At 38.6% G+C, this 21,811-nt stretch overlaps 2 protein-coding genes across 3 annotated transcripts in view; one reads left to right on the top strand and one right to left on the bottom strand.

The window, feature by feature from the left end:
• Positions 1-1,206: 1,206 nt before the first annotated feature.
• On the bottom strand, positions 1,207-21,413 carry TMEM242 (transmembrane protein 242). Of its 2 annotated transcripts, none has more exons than XM_042813955.1 (4): positions 21,262-21,413; positions 19,756-19,856; positions 16,241-16,378; positions 1,207-2,656 (listed from the first exon to the last, which is right to left on the bottom strand). In XM_042813955.1, exons 1-4 carry the CDS (start codon positions 21,371-21,373, stop codon positions 2,558-2,560), a joined length of 450 nt encoding a protein of 149 aa, XP_042669889.1. In that variant the 5' UTR covers positions 21,374-21,413; the 3' UTR covers positions 1,207-2,557. The 2 variants fall into 2 exon arrangements, with proteins under 2 accessions (XP_042669889.1, XP_042669879.1); XM_042813945.1 differs by lacking the exon at positions 21,262-21,413 and adding an exon at positions 20,510-21,076.
• The window catches only part of ZDHHC14 (zinc finger DHHC-type palmitoyltransferase 14), a 137,694-nt gene continuing 137,274 nt past the window's right edge, over positions 21,392-21,811 (top strand). The window contains exon 1 of the mRNA XM_042813928.1: positions 21,392-21,516. The gene's annotated coding sequence lies outside the window, so the exon portion shown is untranslated. The remainder of the gene's footprint in view (positions 21,517-21,811) is intronic.

Below are 21,811 nucleotides of genomic sequence, written 5' to 3'. Positions count from 1 at the left end.
ACCTGATTCATTTATTTATTTATTTTTGTCTGTTGCTGTTTGCTCAGTTGCATTAACTACACACATTAAGGTCTCTAGCTACTACTGATACACTATGTGCTTTTTCCTTCTATCTGTACAGAGAATGGCACATTTTCTAGTGTTTTGTTGTGGTTTAGGGTAACTGTGCTAAAAGTTTTCATAAAAAGAGCAGTATCCAAAGCTGACAAAATTTTCACCTAGTGAAGAAGAGTTGCACAGTGCAAAGATCAAAATTCTTGTGGATTTCAGCATGAGACTTGATTTACTTTTAAATTATGATTGTACTCTTTATATGAGCCTTTATCTAGAGAAAACCCATTTATAGCCAAAATCACACAATAGAGCTTGGAATAATATGATGATCTATGAATTTCTCATTCTTTGGAAGATGTCTTATGCAAAGCCTTTTATCTTAGCACTGGTTTACTACGTCATTCTGTACGTGTACTGTATATGTGATTCTGTTTTAAAGGTTTGTTTGCAAATTTCACTAGTTTCTATTTTTTTTGAAAAAAAGTAATCTGATAAGGCTGTACAACTTGGGGCACTGCCAGATTTAATTCATACTGTGTGCTGTATGGGAAATTTTTTATTATATAGTCAAACCAATATAGTGGTTAACTGTTACCAGAAGTGACAGCTCTCTTCTGCCAGGGCTAATACTCATTCAGCCTTTAGAACTCAAAAGTGCTAGAAAACTACTCATTTTTCTTAAGGATTGCTTCTAAACTGTGTTCTCACACAGTCACTGTGCTGATGGGAGGCAAGCAAGAGTGACACTTTTCACAGCCAGCTGTCGCGGTTCAGATGATTTGTTAAATTCCAGGACAGGTCATTCACTGTAGCACAAAGTAAGTCACTCTCTGACCACTCCTGTCTTTCTCCATTGATGGTACAGAGAGCTTGGATGACTAATTCAGATGAGATTTTACTGAAAGTTAATTTAACAGATAAATCCAAGTCACTCGAGTTCCACCTTAAAAACTAAAATTGGTCAACTTTAAGAGCATAGTAAGACTTGTATTTATTGAATTTAATTCAATATTTAATTCAGTACCTGATCAGTTTTAATGGCACGGACACATATTAAACTTGCTGACTCAGCACTAATATGCATAAGCTTAGGCACTACAGGCAATCCCCATGCACACCAACAGAAATATGGAAATAGTACCACTGCTCATGTGCATAGGATAGAAATATTCACCACAATTTATTTAATACTGGATTACAATAATCAAACTATGGAAAAGATGTCATCATCTTTATTACACTTCAATTGTGTTAAAGATATTATTATAGTGCTGTCATGTTTCATAGGAAAACCACACTTCTCTATTATTCATCTGACATTTAAAGGTTGTTTTTTTTTTAACATTCTTTCCGAGAAATGTAAAGATTTAATCACAAAAGACAGGTTCTAGGCGGACTTTATTAAATCTGGCAGCTGTCTTAATTGGACTGTGTGCAACTGATAAAAAAATCCCTGATAACTGGGCATTCACTCAACAAAGAATTGTTCACTGATAGTAATTTATTTTTTTATTTCTGCAATTTTACAGATCTACAGTTCTGCAAATACAGTATTTGAGTACAACATATTATTCTTCCTAGTTACGCCTACGCCTCATGAGATTACTGCAGTGTGGGAAAACGACACATTGCTTCTCCTGATAGAAGAGCCACAGGAACCACTAAATAACACCTCCCAGAAAACACACACTTTGTTTGCTGAAAATATCTGTTGCGTAGGACAGGCTGGACATAACACTATTGTATATATTTTTCACTTACGTTGTTCATACAAATATACTAGAAGATTTTATACAATCGGTCAGATTCACAATTGTGGGATCCAATTAAAAAGCTACTACTGAAAAAAGAGTGACTTCATTGAGGTCTCTACTGCTGCTCTGTAGAGGAGCTCAGCAAGTCATTACCTCTGTATTTGATGTTTTAAACTTTCCAATCAGACAAAAACAGCTTGGTTTAGACACTTTCTTTGATACAACTTTAAATATCTCCTTTATTTTTAGAAGAGTGCACTGTAACCTTTATCTCCAGGCTCACTGATGGACCTTTTATAATTATCTTGATATTTACATTCCTAATGATGCATGTAAATGACACTGAAAGCACTGTTCTTTGTTTCCTACAGAAATAACCTAAAATTACTCTTTAAAGGAAGGATGGGGTAAACGTTTATTGAGGTTCTGTCCTTATATATTAACAATTAAAGTTGTTGGGTTTTTTTTAAGTCCTCATAATGCACAGCCTTTTTTCAAGTTGGAACCAACTTACCTTGGAAGGTTCATTTTCTCACAAATCAACCATACCAAACACTGAAGAAATACAGTATAAATTATTATTTTAATTATCTTGCCCCTGAGATGTTAACTGGCATCCCCAGGTTCAGTGAACTCAGTTGGTAACTTGCTCAGTCTGATTTATTTTCTCTTTCATTCAGATGAGACGCTTCTGATGCTTCTGCTCCTTTTCTTGCTGAAAAAGCCATCTCCAAATGCTTCTGATTCTTTCACTTTGATTTAAGTAAGTCTTCCCATTCAACGGTGGACTCACTATTTTTAGGTATTGCTGGAAACAGTGACTGCATTTTAGTTCGGAATTCTTTCATCTATAAAAGAGGTTAAGAAATAAAAGTAGTCAACTATTAATAAGAGGCTCATTCCACAAAATATAGTTGTTTGAGGTAAAGAAGACGGAAAAAGGCCTTAAAAATAACAGCAAAGTAAGATATTCTCTTTAATTATACTGGTTCAATTAATTAAGTGGGAAAAAAAAGTATGAAAGAGACAAACTACAATCCCCACATCTAAAGAATCACACTGGGTGTCTAACTTGGAACCGCTTGTCTGAATGATTCACAACTATTATATGAGCTATTGTGTGAATATGTACATATAAATATTAATATTTTTTTGTTTGATGTAAAATTACTTCAATAGAATTCAGCCATATTTTCAATGCAGTGCCTTATTCTGCACTTTCTCTAGGTTGAAGATCTGTTATAATAGCTCTGTTTGAGGATTTTAGAACAAGATTAAAGAAAATGTTCAGCTCTGACAGTTTTAGTTTATCCAACAGTATAGATACAGGTGATTAAACAAAATCTTATTAAAATTTATTTATTAATAGACAGGAAAAGAAAATTCATTATTATCCATAGGACCATGCTTTTCTTTTCTTTCTTTATTGATAAATTAAAGTGTGTGCTTTGAAAAAGAAAGATTGCTGTCTTTATATTCTATGTATTAATGCATTAAAACCAAACACCAAATCTATATTTATGGTAATCATTTTAAGACCAATGGCTGATTCTATTGTCTTGACAGGCCAGAACTGAGAATTAATTTCATTAAAAACCACTTCTTTTTAAAGTTGCTGCTTAGATTTAATTGGTTCTTTTCTTCCAGTATTTTTATATACAAGGGCTGCTCCAATTATCTCCTATTTTATTACGTTGGTCCACAATGCACAAAGCAAGCTTGACTAGAAAATAAAATATTACAAGTCTATTATGAAAGAAAAAAAGTTTCTAGAAAGCACCAAAGCATTGCTATCAACTGTAGATTTAAGAATACTCAGACTTCTCTCAGAATGCTAACTTATGTTCTGCAGGTAAAAGCAACTCATTTTCTGGAAAAGCAATTTTCCTTTAGCACATAGATAGAATTCAAAATATTTAATGCCTTTTTTTTGTTCATTTTTAAGACCCAGTGATAAATTTCTTCAGCCCTATCTTCTTAGATTCCAATGCTTTTTTGTAAAACCATTTTGCAAGCGATGCCAGACTTAATGCCATTACTTTGCTCTTGCAAGCATCCACATCTTTTTCCATGACCCATCTCTATACAAAACATTTTTAATTGCAGTTCACAGGCTTGACTGTTCTACATTTTCTCCAGACTTTCTTCTTTTGTGATTCCCATGCTGAACAGTGAACTACTTTAATAAATCATAACACTAAGTTGATCACCAGCGTGGATTGACTTTTCAACATAATGCATTATGTTGTCAGCTATTTAGGAAAAGCGTTCTCTACAGTGTCTGCCCAGTGGGCCTAAGAAGAACCTGATATCTTCTTGGTGTGTCTAACCAGGGTGAATTTGTTGACAATACAAACATCATAGCTACTATTACTTGACATTTTCATTTCTGTGCAACTTAAAAATCCTATATCCTACTATTTCTCTCCACAATAGTTTTTGAGTAATACATTAAGCAATGCAACTGGTACTACGCACAGACTTTTGTTCTTTTTTCTCTCTCTTCCCAGTAAGAAAGTGCAGTAGGGTTTCACTAGAGCTTTGAATAGATTTCTAAGGTATTTCCTTCTCATCAGCACCACTAATGCCCTCAGCTTTTGAGTTTCTTCCTCCATTTCCAAGTTGTGCTAGTTACACAAACTCAATGCATTTTCAAATCCTGGCCACTGTCCTCCCAGTACTCAAAGCTCCTTTACAGCTCCCTAGTCACACTGCCAAAAAGCATGGAGAAGGCTTCAAAAAAGCCTTTCTCTGATGGAGTGGGACCAGTGTACATAGACATAAATCACGATGGAAAATGCAACACAGTTCCTTCCCTCCCGGTGTCAATGTCTGCTGCTTGTGAATCCTTCTAGTATCAAATTTTAAGCTGTGACTTCTCTCAGTCATTGACCATGCGCTTTGTACCTTGGCTGTTGAATGACCAACCTGTATTTAGTATAAATTTGGCCTCCAAACTAACTCATGCTGGCCTCGCACTTGTTCTTGTTTTCATTTGGTTGGTAACATCATCCCAGGCCTACTGCAACCTCAGAGGATCCCTGTTTTTCAGCAGATAAAAATAAGCTATCCTTCCGTGAACTGGATTTCCTGGTATCCAGTCAGCCTCACACACTCGAGTGAGCTTCTTGTGAAGGTGACTAACCTGGCTTTATATTATTTGAACACTGCACCCTGATTAATGAGGGAAACCTTGCAATTCAGAACCCATGTCATGCCTTGCCTTTTTTTCAGAGATAAATTGCTTGGAAGGTCTCTTCTCTCTCCAACCCAGAAACCTCCTGTATTTCTTCCAGATTCTGTAATACACACGCCAGTAGTCTCAAATCAACAAGCATTAATTTAATTAGAAAAGGTAATATGCCTACGTACCAAATACTGGAACGCTTAGAAATAATTTATTGTAGTAGCTGCTTTTTTATGGTTGTCAGACACACTGACCTTGGGGCAGTCAGCTCAACTGTGATGTCTCCAATTAATACTGTAGTAAACTGCATGCTAAAAGCTGAATGTATTCTATCTCTTTTGGCTGCCTTCCTGATCACAGACCACTCTTTCAAACCCTGCTTCTGAACCCAGTGGCACATGAATGATTTGTAGCACATTTCTTGCTTTAACATTCCTGCATCCTCCATTCCTGGAGGCGACTCTCAAAAGCGAATTTCACTCAAGTGATTTTTTTATTTTTAATCACAGACATTGCAAAGCTTGATACTGTTTTTCTTGCCAAATAAATTCCAGTAACTGCTCCACCTTGACTGTCAGGCTTCTTTCTAAAAGGGTATCATCTACCTTGCTGCATTAAATAATCTGTAATAGCTACAGATCACTGTTATTTTCCTATCTTAACCTAATGATCCTGCCTCAGGTGGCAAAAATATAGGGACCTAAAAGCATCTTGCAGTTAATAATGTCTTTTTAATGTACATCGTTGACAGAATGTCACACAAAAATTGAGATAGCGCTATTACTGAGAGCACTTATGTGGCCGTTCATATTAAAATGAATGGAAGAGAGACTAAAAAAAGTCTGTTTGAATCCTAGAATGAAAGTTTTGCAAAGAAATGTTCTCTTTAACGTCTGACATTCATAATAGGCCAACCCAAATTCTAGGAATTATTAGTTTCCTATTTTAGTACTTGTACCAGTAAGAACTGCTTACATTATCTTCCAAGTGAAATGAGGTTAGATCCCCTGAACTGGAATACTGACTGAGAGCACAACACAGCATGTCCATGTCTTATATTCTCATCAGTCACCTTTCACCTCACAAGGAACCAAGATGAGACAGGCTGCCTTGGATTTAAGAACATCAGAGAGGATTGTTCTTGCTACCTTTTCCCAAATCTCAAAGTGATTACTGTTGCTTTTGTCAGCTAGAGCTTACCAAGGTGTGCATACAGAAATAGCAGGTTATTTGTGGAAAGCAGCATGCATTGAACCTTTACAGCACTCCAAGAGCAGAGCAGACAGCCCGCTGGCTGAAGGCAATTCTCTGACCGCCACGGTAAAATGGAGTGATTGTTGCAGGTCACCTTGTACCAGCTTGCACACTGACCTCTACAGTAAGCACAGAAAGTAGCGCTCTGGTTCATATTCTTAGATCTTACACTCCATTGGCAAAGGTGTTCAGGTTACCCAGAGTCCATGCATCTCACTGGTAAGGCACCTGCCCTACATCACGAGCACGTTGCAGTAGCTTCACTTCAGTCTAATTTCTGAGTGAATGGCACTTAGCTTTCAATATTGGGATTGTTAACTGGTAGCTTGGAAGTCTGTTTCTACACCTCTCTAGTAAAAGAAAAAAGATGCCAGACCAGTAGAAAAGCCTAAAAAGAAAAAAAGAAAGCTGCTGTGATTACCGCGAATTAAATAATAATAATAGTAATAATAATAATAATAATAATTTTTTTAAAAAGGAGAGTTACTTCCTTATACTTAGAGCTCTATGAGTATGCCTTAAAATTATATGAATGACTAATATGATTTTTCCGAAATAGAAGGCCAAGAGCTTAAGTTGTTCTAGTGGATGGTATCTCAAAGCAGACAATGTTAGTGTTTCACCCTCAAGCCTGCACCTATGATGGTTGGACTGGATGATCTTGAAGGTCTTTTCCAAACTTCGTGATTCTGTGATTCCATTGATTTTACCAGGTGCTGGTGCAGATCTGGATGCTGCACGAGACTGCCAAACAAAAATAACAGTACAATACAGTAGTGTTTGGACTACACTGTCTTGTTGCAAAAGGCTCTCATGTGATGCAGAATAATTGAGTGATTTTTCTTTAAACCATTGGAAAACATTCCATTTCTTTCTGTAGAGTCTTACTTTCAAATCTGGGTGCCTGAAAAGGACATCCACATGATTAGTCTTCTATGGTGTATTACTCATTTCTCCTTAGTCATCTTGCACAATTTGAAAAATTAATGTAATCTACAATTTAAAGCAGTTATATATATAAATGTATGAAGCATGCTAGTTAATGGACCCAAAGCATCAGGATGAGCCTTCCCACTGCACAAGCTCTTGTGCGCTGTAATTTGGATTTCTGAACTGAATGGAAAACATGAATTGTCTACAAGTTCGCAGTACTTTCAAAAGGTAAACAGAGTAATTCTTTCCTCCGTATTACCAGGAATTCCCAGTATGCATTATCCAGAAATGAGGGCCATGGCTGAGAAAACCAGACAGTACAAATCAAAGCCTCAGCCTTAAGCAATGATTCTGATGCCCAGAATGGGACTGAATTGCGTGCAGGCCACACATTGGAGCTCTTGCTGCACACAGAGCCAGAATGCAGACAACCATGCACTTTCAGTCAAGCAGAGCAACCTGCATGAAAACAGGAGCACATGACGAGGATGACCATGCTGCCACACTTGAAGATGTCATGGTACTGAGATGCAACATAAAAACACCAATCAGGTAAGCTTTTATTCAGATTTTTGTTATACATTTGTAGTTTGCATCACACCGAGACAAAGAGTGTGCTGATCCACTTGCCCCCTTCCAGAAACCCACAATGCTCCTGAAGCAACATCCGATCAAAGACTGAGTGTTGTTTTATTCCATCATGGAATCACAGAATGGCTTAGGTTGAAAGGCACCTTAAAGCCCACCCAGTTCCAACCCTCTGCCACAGGCAGGGCTGCTCCCCATCAGCTCAGGCTGCTCAGGGCCCATCCAACCTGGCCTTGAGCTCCTCCAGGAATAGGACACCCCAGCTTCTCTGGGCAGCCTGTGTTGATGCCTCACTGCCCTCTGAGTGAAGAATTTCTGCCTAAGATCTAACTTAAACTTCCTCTCTTTTAGTTTAAAGTAATTTTCCCTTGTCCTACCATTATTACATTGTGTAAAAAGTCAGTCTCCCTCCTGTTTATAAGCTCCCTTCAAGAACTGAAAGGCCTATCGAACTTCCCATCAGTTTGCTGTCAGCTGACATTGACGAGTCTCTTCCAAGACAGTGAAACAATTCCTCAAGAGAGCTACAGTTACTGTTTTCCTATGTTCTTCAAACGCTTTCTTACAGCTGTTCTATAGACGATGCAGATGTAGCAGCTTTCCACTACGAAAAAGATGATCTTATTCCTTGAATAAGCACTCTGCGTTATCAAGTACGAGCAAAGTTCACAGGTTCCTTGTTTATATCTTCTACTCCTTGTGCAAAATAAAGGCAGTACAGATGTGTAGAGGCAATTCTTCTCCACACCAAACTAATTAAGTAATACAAGCAGTACAGACAATATGTGTATAAACAAAAGGCGGAAGTGCTAATTTGTATTGGTGCTAAATCTTCCTTGAATTTAAATAAGTACTGAGGAAGTAAAACAACGTTAAATGCTGAGCAGACTTGAATTATTTTGAATTCTATGACAATGAAGTAAGAAAGAAAAGATGATTTTATTATGCAGTCAAGTATGCATAATAAATCAAACATGATAAGGAACAGAAACAACATGAATAGGTGAGGATTAAATAAAACTAAAATTTAAAATAATAGCAATAAAAACATCTAGGAATGACTTTAGGATGATCCTGGAATGATTTTAGAAGATACACTGCTTTCAAGCAGCATTTGGACATCTACAAAACAGTATAAAAATTTAAGCTTCTGCAAAATGTCAGCATTTGATTGAGATCTGTACATCTTAGTATTACTTATGTATGCTAAAAATTTGTGAAGACTATGTCTCCGTACTCGCATTTTATTTTTTTTAAGTCATCTATCCTTAGACTCAATACTGATTTGTATTTATAATGTACTTGTGACTTTAGTCTCAAAAATACTATCAAATATCTCCCAAAATAGATGGGATGATGTTAGTATTGTTTTGCTTAAAATGAGTATTCAGAAGTTTGATTTCCTCTAGATAAAAGCACCTTGCGTAGGAATTGTCCTTACCAACAAAACCACAGTAAGTATATAATCTCTGTATTGTTTTTAATTGCTTTAGATGTCTCTACATAGCTGTGCAATTCTGTTAGATTGTTAATATTTTAAAGGCTAAGATCAATGAAAAAGGATATTTCATTAGGAGTCACTATAAAAATGATAACTAATATTTTGTACCTATATTAGTCACAAATTACTAGTTCTCAGTATTTTTCAGCTTTCCATAGAACAGATATATAAGCAACAAACCTACATATGAATCATACTGGCCCTCTTCCCTTGGGAGGACAAATGCTTTCATTTCTGAGGAAATTTATTGAGGGCATGAAGAGCAAAAGGGCTCTTAAAGCACAATTTACCTCGCTTATTGATTGTTCCATGGCTCAAGGTGCCAGTATTGAAACACTGTTCTGCTTTTAAAATAAGGTTCATAATCCCTGTTATTAAAAAAAATAATAATAATAATTCAAAAGGAACAAGCTTTCACAGATATGTTCTAATATCTGTCAAGTATTCTATTGCTTCAAATTTTTAATTTAAAGAAAAGCTGCTTATCTAAAGTGAGGATTTACAACTTAAGTGTGACTTCTAGAAAACTGAAATATTTTCGAAGGATTTGGTCCAGTTGACAAATGGCAATCAAACTGTAAGCAAACTGGAATTCAGCTTAATAGGATTATCGACATCAGTTATTCCTGTAAAATAAGCACACTGAATGCAAAACAAGTTTAAACAATATACTGCTGACAGTCAGCTATGTGAGAATCAGACTTTGCAACTCTCCACAGTCAGCAGGTTGAGGATTAAGGAGAACGAAACACTTGGGGATAGAGGGATAGGTCAGGAAGACCTTTTCAAAAAACAAGGAATAATTTATATCACAAAGTTAGACCCTATGCATTTTACTCATTAAATAAAGCAAGGGGTCACCATGGTGTGTATCTTGCTTGTACAGACAGGCTATGTTTCTGCCTTTCAAAAAACATCAGTTTAAGCAGCAAAGGAAAAGGCAGGAGACCAGATAAATCACTCCAACTGCAACTCTGCTTTGCTTTAAGCTTTTAATTTATTGTTTTACAATAACTTTAGCTTAATCAAAGATCAAAATGAAGGAATATTACAGAAATAAAACAACAGAATTTGGGCCTTGTTCAGAGACAAAATAATGTATTTTTCCTCCATTTCCAGGACTATGCTGTGACCATAAATTTCTTCAAGTACTGTAACTGCAGGTCCCCTTTAATTGTCGCAGACACAGCTCTCTCATCACTGCAAATGGCAGAGCTCTATGTGCTTCCAAGGACATATCTGAGACTAGAACTGCCTAAGTGCCACTAAGTATGGACAATTTATCATCAGAAAATAATTTATGAAGGACTATGTGTCCTTTAATTTCTGATTAGTTCCCTCTTACTTCTGATAACCTTATGCTTATAAATACATTGTCTGGGCAGCTAGTAATGCAGGAGGAGGAACCACAATTTTATCAGGTGTGACCACTGGTCTGAACATGAAACCACTGCTACAGTATGTTACAGTATTTATTAAATCATACATTCATATCATAGAATCACAGGCTCATTTGAGTAGGAAGGAACCTTTAAAGGTCATCTAGCTCAACACCCCTGCAATGAACAGGGGACACTCACAGCCCCTCCAGCCTGACCTTGAATGTCTCCGGGGATGGGGGATCCACCACCTCTCTGGACAACCAGTTCCAGTGCCTTGCCATTCTTACTGTAAAAAAATATTTCTTATATTCAGTCTAAATTTCCCCTCTTTCAGTTGAAAGTATTTCCCCTTGTACTCTCACTACTGATGCTATTGAAGAGTCTGTTCCCTTTCTTTCTTATAGCCCCTCTTTTAACATATGCCTAAGTTTAAGCACATACCTTAAAACTTTTGTTGGATCAAGGCTAGCCTCTACTGCTCTCCTGCCTACTGATTCAAATTAAGATATAATGTTGGTCAAACTAAATTACAATACACCATCTGAACTCATTTTAATACAGACTCTGAACTGTGACTTACAAACAACAAAAAGGTATGGCAGATCATAGCATCTGTAAAACAGACACAAAATCAGAAAGGTTTCATTTTCTAATAAAAACTTCTCATTCAAGTTGACTGAAATAACAAGGTTTTAAGATTTTTTTTTATTTCTTTTCTTACAAAAGTTTTTATTTAGTGAAACATAATTTATTCTTAAACTAAAGATTTCAAACTTCATGAAGTATTTTGTATAGAGAGTAATAATAATAATTAAAATATCCCCTGGAATGGTTGTAGATATTAGAGCCCCAGGCCCAAACTGCTTCATTGACCCAGTGCTGCTGGCCACTTGCTTACACCAACAGAAGTGCTGGACCTTAACATCATCAGAGATGGACTGCTTTCCTAAGAGTTCACTGGAAGTTAGTTAAAAAGTCATGCTAATGACATATTAATGACATCTTAACAACATCCGGATAATGTCTGCATGGGGCCCAATGTACATGAAAATAGAAAACCATCAGTTCCTAGGTTCTGAAAATGAAGATTTCTCTTTTACATTAATGAAAAATAGAATTTAAACTATTATCAAACCAAGTCCTCACTGACCCATCACTTCTCATTTTAGGGATAGGAGCTCACTGAAATTTAGTAGGGTTTATTACTTAGTAGCCTATTAGAAGATGACAACAGCAACAACTGCAGTCAGGGGATTTTAACAACCCATCCTGAGACTGCATAAAATTTTTTGTATCCCTTACCAAGACATAAAGATCAGTTTCTTACCATCATTCCTGAGTTTTCATGCTAGCATAAAAATCGGTAGGCTAACCACCCTTATCAATAAAGCCATTTAAGAGCTGGAAGGAGGCCTTGTGACAGCAATGTTTTAAGAACATATTGAATATAGTGGCTTTCTCTTCTGCTACCAGCAGATGTAGCTGCAGTGCAGAACAAACTACAAACACATCCTCAAGCCTTTTGGCCCTGTGTACGAGGGTCACATCCCCTGCCCCTCTCGCACCAAGTCTGCCTTGCCCTGGCAGGTGTAGCAGATAGGTGTCTGATAATATAGACTTTTTTTCTTAAAAAGAAAACACAACAACTACACATCGCATTGTAGCAGTCCCATCACTGGGTTTAGTTTCGTCCTTTGCTCACCACCTCTTCCTCTGTGGCAGCTATGAAAGGTCTCACAGCAGGCACACTGATTAGCGTCCTTTCACACCAGTTCAGCAGTGCACGGTTTCAAACCAGAGTGTGGCTAAAGTGAGCAGGGTTCAAAGGGCACGGAACACATTGTTGGCTGCACTTCTCCAAATTCACTGCCCAGCTTTGCCCTTCTTCTCCTTTAGAGTCAAAGCAAGCTGTGGTGTACATGACCTTCAGCAGTTCACATGGGTTGATCAGTCAGAGGTGGAACTGCTCAGTAGGCCAGCTGGCTAGCCAGCCACTCCTATGAGATCTCCGACCCATCACATCTGATTTTCCACTGTGGCTTCTTGTCATGATTTACTCCCTGAGACAGTATTAGACAGTAAACAACACAGCAGCTTAGTTTCACTAGACTCAGAGCTCTCCTCCAGACTGTACGTGAAAGCAGTCCTCTGCTCACTGGGAACATGCCAAGCCATCCACAAGGACAGAGCATGGCAATGGATTAGAGAACACGCTGCAATTAATGTACTTTTATGTGTGACAGATGAAACATTTTTGTTTGCTAAATGAAACATCTGTGGTGTTTACAATTAAAATTTTATTATGCCTAACAATATTGAAACACCATATGAGCTGTTGATAATGTTATCATTATTACCAGAAGCTCTTAAACAACTGAAGTCAGTGCCCAGCTGAGAGAGGACAGCATCAGGGGCAGACCACTAATTAACACATCCCAAAGGCAGTTGGTCACTGTTGAAGGCAGTAAGGTGAAGGAACAGGGCAGCAAGCTCTTCTTCTTGTTCAGCTGCCAAAAGTTTAGTTATTAAGATCACAAAAGTTCCAAGCATCAAGATGAACTGAAGTTTCTCTAAGGTCATGTACAAAACAGCACTTTCAGAGACTAACATTTGCTTTAACGTCAGAGTTTTCAAATGTACATACAGTGTGCTTAGCTTGGAATTGTAACTTCAAATTCTTCACAGCTGTGGTATGGGCAACCTGCAATTGTTACTGAGTAATGGAGTTCACAGAATTAAACTGGGCTGAAGAATCAAAATATTTATATTCAGGTGAACCTACAACAGATTTTTCTCAAGTTGTTCAATTGAAATTAAAATGTTCATTTGAAAATGTTGAGACGAACATAAAACCTGCAGTAGCTTTTGTCTAAAAGTTAATGTTTGAAGAAATTTTATTTTACCATAACTCCAGTAAATATTTTCACACAAAATTAAACTTATTTTTGTGACTATGTAACAATTATTAGTTTTAACAAATATATTTTGTATGTCCCTAAAAGTTAGCATTGGAATTGACTGATTGCTAGCATATTATTGCTGTCACAGAAGCAGAGATAAAGAATTTTCAAAACTATTGTGCTTCTCTGAAATGGGAAAACCCTTTCTCAGAATTAGAATATACCTAGGAATCCAGAACTAATGATGTGCCAGCCAGCTTGTAACACTTACTTAACCTCAGGTGCTCATGAATATGATACGTAATGCACAAAAGTAACATCTTCCATGACATATAGTATTTCCTCCTGAGTGTTATTTTAAAGCAGCATGCAAAGTGTCAAAAACAATCAAAAATTACTTGTTCTTTAAAATTATATTTCTAGAGTCCCTTTTCTCGGGTCAGAATATTTCATCTTTAACACACTTCTGCTTTTGTACTTCTAACAATTTTAAACATATATTTAACACATACAGTAAAACAGGATGAAGAAATGCATGGCAGAAACTTACAAATGTAAATTTGCATTTATGCTGTAATGAGTAGTGCCATCATATGATTTTCCTTCTTCCAACTGGAACTTAAATCCGTAGCAAAAGCAATAAATATCTCAGTGAAAAGCAGAGGAAGAGGGCGGTTCAAAATTATTTGTAGCCTCAGTTTCTTGACAGAAAACCACTTCCTTCAGTGTCTCCAGTTCTAACCATGCCATGCTGTGTTAAACAAAAGCACTCCACATAAAGAAACCAATACCAAAAGGTGTTTGCAAGAGCCTCTTAAGTTTGCCCTATCTTCTTTCAACACTAAGGCAACACAGAATAGGACAAAGAATGACTTTCTGATAAATGGTTAGGTACTTGCTAAAATGCCATGTACTGCTGCTGTGCCCTTATGACATGAGATCCTGCTGTGAAACTGTGACATTTCCTGTACTTAGCTACCTCAAGCATGTGTTCTTCTTCCCTGTCATATAGTCTCAGTGAAAACAGCCTCACAAAAAAAACAAGCAGCTGTGTGTCCAGGTCAGCATTTTCTAAGGAAATAAAAATTAAGCTTACTGACAAACTGTTAAAGTAAGTTGCTGACTAGCATCATAGTGTCCTTCAGCAGGACCAGAAGTACTCTGAGTGAAAACAAGAATCAGCAGCATGGTGTGAAGTGAATCCTTTTGGCTGATGATGTAAGTGAGTAAATTCAGCAGACTACTAGATTGCTGTAGCTCAGCACACAGAGAGTATAAATTGACATGCCTGCTCTTCTTTCTTTGCTACTCCTCTACTGCCTAACAAGCAGGACTTGAGTATAAACAAAATGCATTGTAGTTGCATCTTACATCCTGCTTTCCTTTATTGGTTCTTACTGAGAATCAACATTAGAAACTAAAGAATTGGTGCATGCTGGGATCAGTATGGTAACTGTTGAGTCAGGGCCTGAACCACTGATTGAGCACCTGGGGAAAGGACCCACTCAACTCTGGGAGCACAGATGAAGGCAATTTAGCTATGTGACTGGAACGGGTGGAGCCTGGCTGCACCTCTCTTAGACCTCATTTAGGGCTGACTGCCACTGGGGAAGGATTTCTGGTTGGAGATCCCTTCCTTGTGGAGTTTCTGTTGTGAGCCTAGATCTTCAGAGATGGGTGAGCACTTTTTCTTTTTTAACACCTTTCTATTGCACAAGTCCCTTTGTCATCATACCTCTTGTATTACTATTCCATTGCATTGATGTTTCTGATTGTCACAGGAAACAAATGCCTAACTCACAGGATTCACTAGCAGAGTGGATAGGAAGTGCGAACTTGAATTAAGGTATTAATGAGAATAGTATTAGGGTGGAGCAATATATTGCTGCTTTTAGTGTTGGGAGATCACAAAATGTTCTGCTGGAGATAAAAGTAATTTTTCACAGAAAGTAAGGGAAGTCTATTCATTCCTACTCTTTAAAAGGAAGTGGAGTTCTGCCAGCTGCAGGGTCTCTCTTCAGTCACGGCTCATTACTGGGGGCAAGCCAAAACGCTTACATGAACTCCACTGCTCATACTCAACACAGTGAGATAGTGGAACATGAGAACTTTATTCAAGATAGCCTTTGTGCCTTGGAGCACGCAGATGCTTCCCAAGTTTCTTTGCCTTGATGTGGCACGTCATGGAACACCACTCTGTTACACTCAAATCCTCTAACTTCTGACCCTTTGCTCCTTACAGAAATGCACTAGGGGCAGAAAGCTATCTTCACCTCAATTTTTCTTACATCCTCAGTATCCTGATGTAGAAAATAGGATTTAGACAAATAGACATCTTTAAAAAGAGGATTTGGGGGTAGCTTTCAATTCAATAAGCAAAGGATGCAGAATTTGCAGCCACTATTTTAATATCTAAAGTAGAACACTGACTCTTGAAGAATTTGAAATGTGTGTAAATAAACACAAGCAGGACAGAACTGTTCTTCCCCCTAAACTGTCTCCTCCACAACATCACACTTACAAAAGATGCAAAAATGACTTTTCAGTCTGCACAAGCCTCTGGTTAGTCACTGTACGTGTTGAGAACCAAGGGTACTGCCAGTTGAAGTGGTACAGAATATGATGAATTCTGGAAAAAAACCAAAACAAAACAAAACAGTATTTGGAGAATCATATTTGCTACTCACGCTGTGAACACCCAGAGCCTTCCAGATGGCGAAACTTAGTAATCCAACTCCACACCATGCATACAGAGAGCCCCATCCTAGGGCACGTAAGGCCAGTGATGAGCCACTCTCAGGTAATGCAGCTGTAGCAGTAATACCCTAGGGGGGAAAAAAAAAAAGACTGATCAAGACAAAGTGAACAATAACTGGAAAAAAGAAAAACAGAAATGAAGGAAGTTAACTTTTACTCTAGACATTTTCTTCCCTTGCCAGTTTATGTGATGTCATAGAAACTCTTGTTATGGATGTCAGCAGGCCCAAAGTGCCATGAAAGTGGGTATATAAGCTGCTTTCTCACCACGAACAACTTTCAAGTCTGCCAGTAGCATTTGGGGAGTTTTAATATCTGAAGATGCTGAAATAAACTGTTCAATAGGCACAAGAATCTGATAGTTATCCTGCCACTCAAAAGCCGCAACTGGCTCAAAAACAAGACAGCTGCACTGGAACACAATCCTTCTATAGAATTGATTTTGGTACGATTTTTTTCAGGAGTGGTGTGAGTGGGGCATGACCGTTAGCCTATAAGCCTTCATCTAAGCTCCTGTAAAAGTAGATTGGGAAACTAGAGGAACTTATGCATCTTTCAGCTTGATGTAGGATGTAACAGTGACTGAGAGACCAATTTTGAGATGCTGCAACTCTGAAGGAATTCTAGAAGCTGTTTAGGAAAATTCTGAAGATAACAAATAGCAACACTAAGCCTCATTTCCCTGCAGAGTTCACTAAGTGGCAACAAAGATAGCTCTATTCCATTTTCACACTTCCCATTTTTGTCAGAAATAACAGTGGGTGTTTTTTTGAGATTCTGCTGCTTGAGTCTTCCATTAGAAGTGTTGCAAAAATACAAAACACTTGGGAAAGTCATCTCAGGCCAAGAGGAGTGGAGTCTCGACCATGACAGACTCCCAGCCACAATGGAAACTTTTTTGTCACAGCACATCAGTATAAGGTGCAGCTATGAAGGGCTCAAACACATGGTGGTTCACATCAGTCAGTTCACACCAAGTGTTTGCTGCTAGCCAGCCATTCCTGGACAGCAATGCCCCCTACACTGTATTTAGCTACTACAGGGCAGCTTCAGTCCCTTTCATTTTCTTTCTTCTTCGATGTAACTAAACACATGTACAGCGTCTATCAGAATGGTATGTGGCCAGTGAAAAAGCATCAGTAGTGCTTTTTTTTTTTTTTTTTTTTTTTCCTCTTGGCTTTGTATACATCAAAATGTTAAAATGATCTTCGGACAGTGCCCAGTATTAACATTTGTCCTTTGGATATAGTTCTGGGCAGTTACCCAAGGACAAACACCAATGTATGAAGGACACAACTAAAATCCATTTTATTCCTCATAGGTTCTGATTTGGACATCCCAAAGTGGAAGCTGTTAAGTGTTCACTATGTGTATATACACATAGATACACAGACACAGACAATAGCTCTCTAACCACACTATTAAACAGAGTTCTACTATTTCCTTCCTGCAGCTAATGAACTTTTCTAACTCTTTCAGTAGAGATTGTATTGAGTAGATTTAAAGATGCTGACGATTTCTGACATTTTCCTGCTTCAATAGTCTACACATATACAACGCGTAGAATTTCCATTTGGAAGACGGAAAAAGAATGGATGAAAATATCCTCTACATAGAATCTTTAAATAGGAGTCATTATCTGTGAAAACTGCTGGCAAAAATAACTCGACCACTATTTAAATGCTAGATTGTCTCAAAAAAAAAAAAAAAAAAAAAGTGCTATGTGGAAGCGGTTGATTTATGTGGAAGTGGTTTCACTGACAGCAGTCAAAAAGTGTTCTGTTCCAAGCTGACTGCTGAGGGATGTTAAGTATAAAGATAGGGATTTCTGTAAACACCAGTTTGTCATAAGATTATCCGATATGCTGTTCAGAGCATCAAGAAAGCTGATTAAGAAATGCCAAAAAAATAAGAGGACAACAGTAGAATACTATGACAGCATGGGGGGAAAAGGGTGTAACTACAAAAAGAACATTTTTTAGGAGAACAGAATTTCAATCACAAGCCTGTTACTGTATACGTTGTTTCCTCCCTGTTACTGCTCTAATACGGGGAGGGGGGCGAAGGGGAGAACCTCCCTGATTTGAAAAAATAAGCTATTGAACAATGCTCAAATCTTCTTACAAAAAAAAAAAAAGGCCAGGAGAATACAGGGCAGGATTTACTGGTTTGTTTCCCAAAATACATGCTTCACACTTAATTTATTTTATTTCTGGAGGACATAGGAGAAATGATAAAGGCCTCAATTTTCCGACTATCTCCTTGTGGACAAGAATGTGTCTGAAAGGAAACTGTGCCTAGAATAAATACATTCAACTTCATCAGTTTATTGTATTGAGTGCATTCACATGGCCTAAACTATTCTAAAACTAAACACCCGGAAAAATTCTGATAAAACTGAACATTTCTCACAAGAAGGCTGCTGCATCTGAGCACTTTAAATTTAATATACATTTCCCCCTTCCCAAAAGATGTTTTAAATGAAAGTCTCTGCAGTGGTTCATCACAAAACAGGATTATGTAATCTCAGTTCTAAGTAAATTTGGGCTCTGGTTCTATAAATGCTTACTTAATTTCAATAACGTGGAAGTTCATTTTCAGCTTTATCTCTCTCCAGTAACACTGATGCTCTTCTGTAAGGCAAGTCTTGTTGTAATGTTCTGAAAACAATAATGAAGCGAAGATGATGTGATGCTACATCTTCCCTCTTAAATTGCTATTTACTTGTTTTCTCTGATTCATCTATTTTAATTGGTCACAGACCGCATTCTGTTTGTTTCATATTTCTACTCTGACTTTCATGCTGCAGTTTCACTGACACAAAAGCTGGCACAAGCCAGCAAAGATAGCGAACGAAGGGGTCTTGCATTTCTTCCCAGCATTAATTCTGGGATAGCTGGACTACTTCTTTGATCAGCAGTGCTGGCTTATGTTTGCTTGAAGTATCTGTCAAGCTATAGCCTCATCCTAAATGGAAGATGTATTATTTTGGGGTCGAATGTCTAATGTGGATGCGATTACCCTTAGTTATTTATAGTTACAATTCTGTTACTGAAACAATGTGTTATTTTTAATAACAGGCAATGCCTGTACTAACTATAAATTTAAGTATCTTTACCTCTTTGGTGGCAAAACCTCAGAGATCCCCTATAGGCAGTTACATAATTTGCAAAGTTTAGCCTTCCCTTCTGAAATTACTCGCCTATCACACCTTCACAAAAAGTATCATTTCCTTTATACACTTTGCAGTATTTAAGTTGAGCAAAGTAGAAATCATACACTATTCCTAGCAAACGTTTAACCTACTCTTACTGACTTGAAGTCTAGTGCTCTGGCCATCAGCTTTGCACAGCCAAACTGTACCTATATCATTATTACTACAAAGCACTTTATGCATTGTTTTTTCCTGTGTATCACAACTGGAAAACAGTTTAAATGAACAAACCTTATTGAACCAGTTTGGGTTCTTCTTTTTTGCCATGGCAAGCGTGGTGCCAAAACCTGCTATCATTCCTGCTGTAGCAATCGTACCTAGAAAAATTCCACCTGCCAAGAAAAGTTTAAGACATAAAAATTAAATTGATAATAATCACTGCAAGTGATATCAACATGTCACATTCTGGGACTGCTGTATGTATCTCCCATCTTATTGAGGTGTGCACGCCTTTTTATAGAGAATACAATTATCTGTGGTTCTGTGAAATTAAGATCTTGTCTCCTAGAAGGAGAAAAAACAAAAAGCAATCTGTTTTGAAAGCAGCACCTGGAAAAGAAAGGTCTGTCAACATATGCTGAGGGAAAAGGAACAGTTGTCCAAATTATTTATACTAATTACCTATGGTAAGGAGGAAAGAATATCTTGAAATGGAGCCTTTTGAAAACAAATTTTGAAAACAAATAGCAAACATCTATTTGCAAGCTGCATGAGGCAGAAGTCATCCACAACCCAGGATGCCTTTTCACAGCACTTCCAAATTTTCATGCTCCCTCTGCAGCCTCACTCCAGAATCAGGATGCTAAAATCAGCCCTGTGTTACAAGATGATGTGCTTCTCCTGCTGCACCACTGGTGACTTCAAACAGCCATCTGAAAACCTACCTCAGAACACCATTCTGTAAGTAACACATTCTCTTTGGCATTGTCAGCTTTATGTTCTAATGATCTATTTAAAAAAACAAACAAACAAAAAAACAACAAACCTAAAAACCAACAAAACCATGTGAGCTTCCTTGAGATACAAAGCACTCCTTGCTGCCAGCTCTTCTGCAGCCATTTGGGATCTGCTTCTTGCATCAGAAGGGGATCTGTAGCCATATCAGACCACTTGTAGGAAAAGGCCTCCTATGGACCCTGAGTGTACTATACAGCACCTGGCTCACACCAAAATGCCCTCAGTAGAGGCAACAAGCTCTGCCTTTGCACCTGTTGGGTAAAAAAGTTTAAATATATATATCATTTGAATAGGAAGCAAGAATCAAAATCCCCTTATGTCAGGTCTCTCTTTCTAAAACTTGGTTATAATATTACTGTGATGGAGAAGCTTGCTGTAGCCGTGTCAGTGAGATGTGTGGAGGACATGCAGCCTGGGAACAGGAGGACCTCCAACACCCCGACAGAACACAGGGTGCCCCCTGCATTTTACACTTCAAGGTCTACTCAGTAGCAACGTTTTCCCGATTTCAGAAATAGCAACTGGTTTTTAATTAATGTCTGCCAAAAGAAGAGGAGTTTAATGCGCAGCCTCCAGCCATGGGACTTGGGCCGGCAAGCTCTACAACGTGGAGAAGCACCCTGAGGCAACGACTGTGCACCCTCCGCCCGGGACGCGTCTCCCGGCTCCCGCAGCCCGCGCGTTCACAGCGCTCCAGGGCTCGGCCACGCACGCCCCACGTGCTGCCGCCCGCCTATGACCCGAGTGGGGAGGGGAGGAGAAGGGAGGCGCTTCCAGCACCTTTAATGAGGAAGAGCTTGTCCTGGGAGGCCGCAGTGCTCCCGCGGCCCCGGGGAAGAGGCCTCCCCAGCGCGGGGTCCAGCGGAGCCGCAGTTTGCGGGGAATCCCCCATGGCCGGACAGTGGGAGGACGCGGCAGCAGCGGCAGCTAACCCGGAAGGAAAAGGAGCTGAGCAGGCGGCGCGGCTGCCCTTCCTCTTCCATCTCCTCCACCTCCTCCTCCTTCTTCTGGGCTGCGCAGCCGCTGTGGGTGCCGGTATGTGTGGGGTAACTCAGGGGTGAATGGGCAGTAGTCACAGCCTCTCGCATAACGCGGCTATACTAGCGCACTTGGAAGGGATTTCTATGTAAATCTCAGTGACAACGTGATGGACTTCACTAAACGAAACTGAAATCTTTGCTCCCAATGAATTTCACTGAGCTGTCTTGACGGATGTCGTTGTTTTCAAATACGTTTTGAGGTTCCAGATTGCATCTCCCGTTTTAAACACCGTGGCAGAATCACAGTGTCGGTGTGCGCTGCTTCCCACAGCAGTGTGGGTGACTGACGT

Source organism: Centrocercus urophasianus, unplaced genomic scaffold (genome assembly GCF_019232065.1).
Source record: "Centrocercus urophasianus isolate 14NV4802_14NV808 unplaced genomic scaffold, USGS_Curo_1.0 seq_10, whole genome shotgun sequence".
NCBI classification, from domain to species: Eukaryota; Metazoa; Chordata; class Aves; order Galliformes; family Phasianidae; genus Centrocercus; species Centrocercus urophasianus.
This window is presented reverse-complemented; position numbering and strand designations above follow the sequence as displayed.